Source organism: Gopherus evgoodei, chromosome 10, assembly GCF_007399415.2.
Source record: "Gopherus evgoodei ecotype Sinaloan lineage chromosome 10, rGopEvg1_v1.p, whole genome shotgun sequence".
NCBI lineage: Eukaryota > Metazoa > Chordata > Testudines > Testudinidae > Gopherus > Gopherus evgoodei.
In genome coordinates, this window is record NC_044331.1 from 52,883,250 (window position 1) to 52,893,390 (window position 10,141).

Genomic DNA, 10,141 nt, shown 5'->3' on the forward strand with positions numbered 1-10,141 from the left:
CAAAGAAGGGGCTGAAACATGGCTGATAGGATATAACCCTGACTTTCCTTTCTCTCCTAGCCTGTAAGGGTGAAGAGTTAGATTTCTGCCCTGAACATATGTTTGCAAAGGAGGCTGAATCATTGTTGCATTAAAATTTTGGAAGGAAAATAAAGGAATGCAGGACAGTTGAATTCAGAATGTGGTCAATTCTGAAAAGACCTGCACTTCTGTCTGACTCCCATTAGCAGCACTAGTGTGTTTTTAATGCATTCACAAGGGCTTGGTCAAAATTTCAGTACAAGGTAGATGCTGAAAAAATGAATGAATTGATAAAAGAATATTGGTATCTAAAGGCAAAAGCAAGAGAGAGAATCCTAACTTGTTAGAAGAGTGGAGACTGTTTACTGAATTGCAAGCTTTTCAGTTTAGATGGTGATTGCCTTCATGTTTGAATAAATTGCTTACAAAGAATGTGTGTGTGTATTTCATTTCATAAACTTTTCATAGATGCTTTTGAGTTGTGGAAATCACAACTCAGGGAGGGGTGTTTTGGGAGGTTTTTGACTTGGCGTTCATGTTTTAAAATAATTGTCAAGGGCCTCTGGTTCCAAAGAGAGGCAATTTTTTATTTGGCTGGTCTTATAAATCTAAACATAATCTGACCTGTAAATGGGCATAGAAAGTGCTTTAAAAATTATTATTCATACATAAAATTGATCCCTCAGTCAGCCGTGAAAATCCATATTGATGGGTTTTTAAAGGAAATGATTGTCCCTGTGCTTGCCTCTACCATTTAATACACAGTCATTACAGTCTGGTGTGTCACGGCATCTGCCTGGCATATGTCCTTGTTACAAAACTTCTATTGGAAAGAATTGTACATGCACAGTAGCCAATTTTCTGAATGAAATAATGCGTAGTCTTTTTAATTTTAAATCCCCCAGAACACTCATCCTTGTCTGCACATTGAGCCTCGGGGTGCACAGAATTTCAGAGAAACAAAGCTGTTAGAGCCCACAAAAGCATCTGAAATCCCAAAGCCAAGGCAATTTTGTTAAACTCCTAAAATATTGGTGTTGTGTAAAGAACTGCTGGCAAGCTGTGAAAGGTGAAGTGTGCAAATCTTTCGCACACAAGTTATAATGAAAAGAAAACTGCATAAAATCCCAAATCCTTAAATGAATATATGTATTTAAATTACAAACACATTTATGTTACTTTAAATTGTTTGAAAATGATTTTTTTTCCCTTCCCTTGCCTGACAGGTTTTAAATTCATGCCTCCTATTTCTCCTGGAAGACTTGCTATGCCAACAGTAGTGTGGCTAATTTACATAAATTGGAACAAAGTCTCAGCCCTTGACAGCAAAGGGCTTGAGTGAAACAATAGTAAATGGAACAGAGTTTTACAAAGTTTAACATTCTTCCAACATATTTATTGCAGGGGAGCCAGAGTGACAGCAAGAATGCCAAGAAAAAGAACAACAAAAAAACCAACAAGAATAAGAGCAGCATCAGTAGAGCTAACAAAAAGAAACCCAGCATGCCAAATGTATCCAATGATCTGTCCCAGAAACTCTATGCCACCATGGAAAAGCATAAAGAGGTACAGTCAGAAATACTACTGAAATAGAAGATAACATTTTTGTAAAATCAGGCTTGACAATAGTTGAGTCAAAACAGGAAGGAACAATGCTTGTGACTGCAATTAGACTTTTATTTTTCTTTTACAGTACATATTGAAGTAGGTTACCTTTAACTAAATTAATTAGATCATACCATATCTGTGGTATGATATAAGCTTTGTTTCTCTATTTAAAAGCTTTTATTTCTAAGAGATGTTTAGGAGTTTTTATAACCCTAGTCATTTTTCCCATTTACTTGCAGGTCTTTTTTGTGATTCACTTACATGCTGGACCTGTAATAAACACCCTGCCTCCCATTGTGGACCCTGATCCATTACTTAGCTGTGATTTGATGGATGGGCGAGATGCCTTCCTTACCTTAGCAAGAGATAAGCACTGGGAGTTCTCCTCATTACGCCGATCCAAGTGGTCCACATTGTGCATGCTCGTAGAACTGCATACTCAAGGGCAGGACCGTTTTGTCTATACATGCAATGAGTGCAAGCACCATGTGGAAACAAGGTGGCATTGTACTGTCTGTGAGGTATGTGCATATGTGTCTGACTCTTTTTTTTCTTCTTTCTCTTTCCACTTCTCCTTCTAAATGTGCCTCCTTTTCCCGTAAGTTAAATGTTCTCCTGAGAACTGCCCATAGATCCAGAAACTAATTCTGAGCTAGGTGTGGGGATTTTCAGCATGGGTAAATTGTCATAGCAGAGTAATTATTCATGCTGTGCAAGACGCAGGTTTACCTAACCCCTGCTGTAGACGCAGCTAGGGTGGATAGAAGAATTCTTTTGTCCGCTGAGCTATTCCTCTTGAGTATTGCTACCATGGAAAAAAACCCTTCTGTCACTGTAGTAGGTGTCCATGTTACAGCAGCATAGCTGCCACGCAGCGGTTGTGCCGCTGTGGCACCTGTAGTGTACACATAGTTTCAGTTCTTTCAGGTAAGTATATGCTTTAGCTTGAAGCTCCTCAATATGAAGGTTTGTTTTGGGGATAAAATTTTGATTTAGGGGTAGTAACTAGTTTCTAATCTAACTGCTATAGGAGCAGCTAAATATACAGCTGTCAATTTCTGAATCTAAGGTAGGTTTAGCTTACTGTTAAACTCTGATTCTGAGCTAGGTTTAACTTGCTATTAAAGGATCTAGGACCTTTAGACTCATTGTGCTGGTCTCTGAAGCTGGACTTCAGGAGACTGTCATGTCCTATCCCAGTGAGGCAACTGTAACTGATGGGGTGGAAACTTACTGTCTCATAATACCATCTGAAAAGGACAGAAGCAGGCAGGGCAGTTAGTTGCTGGGGATAATATCTGAGTAGCTTCTCAAGAGGTTACTTGCTCTAGAGTGACTTAACTGCAATATTTTCATAAATAGAATCATAGAGTCAGAAGGGACTGCAAGGATCATCTAGTCTAATAACCTACCAAGATGCAGGATTTGTTGTGTCTAAACGTTGAGAGAGCCTAGCGTCTCCTCTCTTGAGGTGGCACAGTTCCTACAGTCATAGCACTGGGTGTTGGGCCCTTCCAGAATTTGCCTTAGTTGGCATTGAGTGGAGCAAGACAGATCCCACCCTGCAAAAAAAGCCACAGAACAGTAAAGCCTAGTTTCATATCAAGAATATGTTGGCATAACCTCTTTAGCCCTTGTAGTATCAGGAGCTTTATGCTGTATTAAGATGCTGAAGTGAGTGGGTTTTTCTTTATTTTTAGGACTACGACCTTTGCATTAACTGCTACAACACTAAGAGCCACGACCACAAGATGGTTAAATGGGGCCTGGGTCTGGATGATGAGAGCAACAGCCAAGGAGAGCAACAATCAAAGAGCCCCCAGGAATCGCGTCGACTAAGCATCCAGCGCTGCATCCAGTCCTTGGTCCATGCCTGTCAGTGCCGCAACGCAAACTGCTCATTACCATCCTGCCAGAAAATGAAACGGGTTGTTCAGCATACCAAGGGCTGCAAGCGCAAGACAAACGGTGGCTGTCCTGTGTGCAAACAGCTAATTGCTCTTTGCTGCTACCATGCCAAACACTGCCAAGAGAACAAATGCCCTGTGCCATTCTGTCTCAATATTAAACACAAGCTCCGGCAGCAGCAGATTCAGCACCGCCTCCAACAAGCTCAGTTAATGCGCCGAAGGATGGCTACCATGAACACCCGAAACGTGCCTCAGCAAAGTTTGCCTTCTCCTACCTCAGCAACGCCTGGTACTCCCACACAGCAGCCAAGTACGCCACAAACACCGCAGCCGCCTCCTCAACCCCAGCCCTCCCCTGTAAGTATATCACCAGCTGGCTTCCCCAGTGCAACAAGAACTCAACCCCCTACTACTGTTCCAACAGGAAAACCTACAAACCAGGTGGCAGCACCTCCGCCTCCTGCCCAGCCTCCCCCGGCGGCTGTGGAAGCAGCTCGGCAGATTGAGAGAGAAGCTGCCCAGCAGCAGCAGCAACTCTACAGGGTCAACACCATAAATAATGGTTTACCTCCTGGTCGTCCAGGAATAGTAAACCCAGCAGTGAGTTCAGTGAACCAGATGCAGCAGGTTGGCATGAATGTACCCCGGCCTAACCCCGTAAGTGGTCCAGTAATGTCCAACATGCAATCTGGACAATGGCAGTCATCTCCAATGCCACCGCAGCAAACAATGCAGCCGGGAATGCCGAGACCTGTTATGCCAATGCCGCCACAGCAAACTGTAGCTGGGCCAAGAATGCCAGGTGTGCAACAGCCACCACGCAGCATTGCACCGAATGCACTGCAGGACTTACTGCGGACCTTGAAATCACCTAGCTCTCCACAGCAGCAACAGCAGGTTCTTAATATCCTCAAATCCAACCCTCAGCTGATGGCAGCTTTTATAAAGCAAAGAACAGCCAAATATGTGGCAAACCAGCCTGGGATGCAACCACAAGCAGGCATACAGCCTCAGTCTGGGATGCAGCAATCTCAGCCTGGGATGCAGCAGCAAGGTATGCACGCACAGCCTAGCTTGCAGACCATAAGTGCAATGCAAGCAGGAGTCCAGAGACCGAGTGTTCCTCCTCAGCAGCAGGGAATAGGTGGCATGAATCCCCAGGGGCAAGCGATAAACATTATGAACCCTGGTCACAATCCTGGCATGGCAAATATGAGTCCACAGTACAGAGAGATATTGAGGAGGCAGTTACTGCAGCAGCAACAGCAGCAGCAGCAGCAGCAACAACAAGGAGGTGCTGGCATGGCAGGAGGGATGGCCGGGCATAATCAGTTTCAGCAGCCTCAAGGACCTGGAGGTTATCCTCAAGCCATGCAACAGCAACGAATGCAGCAGCATATATCAATACAGGGGGGGTCCATGGGACAGATGGCTCAGATGGGACAGCTGAATCAGATGGGCCAACCTGGCATGGGGGCAGATGGCACTTCCAACATTCAGCAAGCACTGCAGCAAAGGATTCTGCAACAGCAACAGATGAAACAGCAGATAGGGTCCCCAGGCCAGCCTAATCCCATGAGCCCCCAGCAGCATATGCTCTCAGGACAACCACAGGCATCTCATCTCCCTGGCCAGCAGATTGCCACATCCCTCAGCAACCAGGTGCGATCTCCAGCACCTGTTCAATCTCCCCGGCCCCAATCCCAACCACCACATTCCAGCCCGTCACCAAGGATACAGCCCCAACCGTCACCTCATCATGTCTCTCCCCAGACTGGTTCCCCCCACCCAGGACTTGCAGTTACTATGGCTAGCTCCATGGATCAGGGACACTTGGGCAACCCAGAACAGAGTGCAATGCTTCCACAGTTAAACACCCCAAACAGGAGTGCATTGTCTAACGAATTGTCTCTGGTTGGTGATACCACAGGAGACACACTAGAAAAATTTGTGGAGGGTTTGTAGCATTATGGGAGCATCACTTTTTTTCCTGTTGTGTTCTTGGACATTTTGTACTGAAAATTCAGACATCTAGGTTGTTTTGAATCCTAGATGGAACTGCTGCTTCCTACACATGGAAGAATGAATTGCTGTTTAAAAAAACAATACAAAGAATATATTTTTTGTTAAAGCCAGGCGGTTAAAATATCTGGTCTCTTTTTTGTGGGTTTTTTGTTTTTGTTTTTTGGGTTTTTATTTTTTTTGTTCCTGTTGACTCATACCTTTTTTTAATGGGAAAACAAGTTCATTATATTCATATTTTTATTTGTATTTTCAAGACTTTAAACATTTGTGTTTAAAAGCGAAGAAAAATAATATTCAGAAACTGTTTCCTGAAAAATGCAACATTATAATGTATCCCGATAACTTTGTGTTGCGGGAAGATTTTTTTCTATAGTGAACTCTGCAGGCATTTGAAGTATTACCCCTGGAAAAAATAGGAATTGACTCTTGCACACACACATTGGCTAATGCCAAAATCCTTGTCTTGCAGATGTAGAAATTGTTGCTTTGTTTCTCTGATAAAACTGGTTTTAGATGAAAAAAAAATAGGGATGATCACTCTTAGACCATGCTGATTTCAATAGAGAAGAAGCATTCTTTTCTTTCATTCTTTCTTCTATGTGAAACTTGAAATGAGGAATGCAATTCTAGTGTAAATCATGCAAGCTCTATAATTACTATAAATAAGAAAATCCAAGAAGATTCAATCACTGTATAGAATGGTAAAAAACAAAAAAACCTCATTTCTTACTTATATATCATATTGTTAAATAAACTGTGTGCAACAGACAAAAAGGGTGGTCCTTCTTGAATTCATGTACATGATATTAACACTTAGTGTTTGGGGGTTTTTGTTATGAAAATGCTGTTTTCAACATTGTATTTGGACTATGCATGTCTTTTTTCCATTGTATATAAAGTATTGCTTAAAATTGATATAAATTACTGAAGTTTTTAACATGTATTCTGTTCTTTAAAATCCATGTAAGAATGTTTAAGGTTTTTATTTATTTATATATTTTTTGGATCATGTTCTTTGTAAGACATGGCTATGAATATTCGCTCATTACACAGAAGCAGCCAGTGGCATTGAGAGGCGAGGCACGATACAAGGAGTACTGTCAGTAGCATGTCTGTTTTACCATACCCTTTATCGATTGTTTCCTTTGGGGAGAGGGAGAGGAAGATAATCTGTTCCCCAGACATTTAATACTTACAGGCATTCATCCAGAAGGGTTAACTGGAATAAATTATTAATAGCTGTTGCTTTTTTAAATTGCATTGAATTTAGAGAAGGATCACCATTGGAAGAGAGAGAGAAAGTACTGAGTTAATTCTGGGCTAATTTATTTAGTCTGTAGAAAAATATGAACATAATATGAACTTATTGACTTCAACACTATTTTTCTGCTGTTAACTCCAAGTCTAGATTTGAGGGTTTTCTGTGGAATAAAAATAACTAATCGTGTACGTGTTCCCTCTAATATCCTGTCATCATGCCCTCATGTTCATGGGCACACTCCACCACCCAGTAAATTACTTTCTTTCTGAATTTAAAACTGAGGAAACTCTCCAGGTTTAGGATGTGAAAGTTAAATCCACTGTTAGCCTAGGATTACAACACCTTAAATTTTAGTCATGTGGTTTATGTGAACTTCAAAGGGGATTTGCAGCAAATCCAGAAGAATACCCTCAACCCATGGTCTGATGTTGCTCCAGGTGGGAGCATCTGGCTTGCTTGGCTTTTTACATGAAGTTAGCACTTCCTCCAGTATTACATTTTTTTATTGGAACAGTGTTTTAAGGAAAAAAAGCAAATGTATTAACTTCTGGAAGTGGAAGAACTTTTTGCCCCATACTGTGAAAATAGTAGTGCACCACAGCACTGCTTAATCTTTTTTAAACTGTAGAGGGTCTCTGCTTAACTTCTTCTGCAAATCTAAACTGTTGTACCAACATCACCATCTTTGGACTCACCTTTCCATGCAACTGTCTTCAGCAATCAAGATGTCAAAATTCTGGGCTGGGGTGAGGTCACTGAACACTAACCCAGAGCTTGTCCAAAGGAAATTGTAAAAAGGATGGAAAGCCCTGATGCTGTGTCTCATGCTGTATACATAAAAGGAGAAAAATACTATATTTGTGATCAAAAAGAGGAAACTTGAAATGTGCTGGTGTTTCTAATAAAAGCTGGTAAAACTGCTTGGATTGAAGGATGGTTCCAATTGGCTAGTGCCCATTAGGATCAGTTGAGTCTGAACTAAGGTTTAGCTGTCTGTATTGAGTCCCGCTAGAGAGAGAGAGAGAGAGAGTGTGTGTGTGTGTGTGTGTGTGTGGAGAGAGAGATGATTTTATTTTTAAAATCCATTTGCACTATTTCTAAAGCTGTATAGGGGAAACCTGAGGGAGATGGGGCTGCTTTCATGTAATAGTTCATCTGGCTTCCAGCTGTGGAAAGTGTGCAAGAAAGTCCTTATAGAAAACGGAGAAACATAATTAAGTTCTGATACCCCTGTTGAGAGAATGCCGCTAATACTGTAAGTATGGGGTGGGGGTGGGAGGGAGAGTCTAGATTACACAGTATCACTATTCCTGATCCCATATACTTTGCAGCCATGCTGAATGCAGTGGCACATAATTTCTCTGGCATCTTCAAATACATTCAGAAATTAGACGTGGTTCTTCGTGTTTCTTAGAGACTTTAGAAAGCTTTAGATAAAAGGGTGAATTTTACAGGTGGGGAACAGGTGCTGTCCCACTTTGATAGTGGCAGAACTAGGAACAGATCCTAAATTATAAGGTACCAGCTGCTTTGCTGCACACTGTTCTCTGCAGAGAGCTTTGACAGTCAGGCTAGGTTTCCTCGAATTTCTTTTGACATGAAGTTCAGCATAACTTTAGATCTGGAATGTTTTTCAGTTTTGTCAAGCCCTGGATTTGAATGCGCTGCAGAGTTTTGTGCTGATAATAAACAATTGCCTTGTAGAAGCCTTGAGAAATCTAGGGCTTCTGCAACCTGAAGGCATGGGAGGCAGGTTTGAATCTTTTGGCACTGAGGTGATTAGGTCTTTTAGCTCCAAAGAAGGGATGCATCTCCTTTCTTTCCTGTCAAAGCCAGGAATCGCTTAATTATTTTTGAGCGGAAGGAGCCTTGAATTCTGAATTGTCTCTTGCAACAACTTGGTCCACTTGCCTCCTTGTCCTCCCTCTCTCCACCGTGCCGTCTCTCAGGGATGGATAGTCACGTGCTGTGTGTTTCAGCTTAAGTCAGCAGGGAAAAAAGCAACGTTGAGTTAAGATGTCATCGTTATGATTGAGTCAACACCCAAGATGAATGAGAGCATCTCTCATCCCTTGCAAAGATATTGTTTCAAGCTGTTTACAGATTCAGGATAGCTCTGCACTAGTTCATGTTCACTTTGTTTTGGAAGGTTTTCTTGGCAATCTGAAGGGTTAGAAATTTTCTTTTAATGGGAGCTGCAACTGATTTTGCACCATAGGTTTCTGTGTATGGTCTGACTCAGCCCTGCAGCATACAGTCCATCTTGTGGTAGGAAGTAAGGAAGTTCTGATTTAGTACTGAGATTCAATTCTGCCTTTCCCTGCCCTGAAATGAACTAATAGCAATGTTAGTTATCAAACTGGAGCTGTGGTACCAAAATGAAGATAGCATAAATACTCAGCGCTGGAAACAGCCACTGGAGTGGAGGGCTGCACTGTATCTGATGTGGCTTGTGTATATTATATTCATGATAATGCACATTAGAGATAATCAAGATGGACATGATAAGGGAAGGTACTTGAGAAAAAAACGTGATAGAAAACAAGAACTTGGAATGCAATGCTGTAGAATCATAGCGCATACATACTGTTCTGGGATGGATTAGAGATGAAGCAGGTAGTGATGACTACAGTAGCTTGCTCAGACATTTCTATCTTCAGTTTCTTTTAACTTTCCTGAATTTTCACCTTGTTTGAAATTTTGGATGCACTGCTTTCAGTTAGGAATCCATTTATTTATTTATTTTTATTCTCTGTAAGGTTCACCCAGAACTTTTGAGCCATTCCCAAACATTGGCAGACTGGGAACAAATAATTCTACCAAACATTCTGCGGTTGCTTTCTGAACAGCTGATGGACACTTGAAATCTGGCTGAGCTGTAGTCCTTGGATCACACACACATGCCTTTCATGAATTTGGTAAAAAGTTGGTTTTGATTTACCTAAGTTGTAAGTGTTTAAAAATGTGCACGTGCACTGCTTTTGTTTAATAAAATGTCATCTGCCACTGTTCCATTGGCCCTGTCCAAGCAAAGTATGTAAGTTGAGTGGATGTTTCTGCTATACAGATGTCTCAATAGTCAATTAGCATTACACCCATGTACATAAGAAAGTTAAGAAGAATGTCAGTTTTAATGCATACAGGCGTATACAGTATAATCTGTGGAACTGTATATTCCATAAGTTCTACTGAAGAGGCCTTTCCACAATGTATGGACTGGTGCGAAGGCTTAGACCTCTTATATTTCATATACTGTACAGTGTATCTGGTGCTTTATTGCAGTGATGCAAATAGCTGTATATGATGCATTTTTCTT

The 10,141-nt window shown here is 41.5% G+C and overlaps 1 protein-coding gene across 6 annotated transcripts in view; it reads left to right on the forward strand.

Moving 5' to 3' along the window:
• CREBBP (CREB binding protein) overlaps positions 1–7,745 on the forward strand; it is a 195,071-nt gene extending 187,326 nt beyond the window's left edge. For all 6 annotated transcript variants that reach the window (XM_030577229.1, XM_030577230.1, XM_030577232.1 and 3 more), the window contains 3 exons: positions 1,426–1,587; positions 1,869–2,150; positions 3,330–7,745. In XM_030577229.1, coding sequence (XP_030433089.1) covers positions 1,426–1,587; positions 1,869–2,150; positions 3,330–5,504 — 2,619 coding nt within the window. In that variant the 3' untranslated portion in view covers positions 5,505–7,745. The remainder of the gene's footprint in view (positions 1–1,425; positions 1,588–1,868; positions 2,151–3,329) is intronic.
• The last annotated feature ends 2,396 nt before the right edge of the window (positions 7,746–10,141 follow it).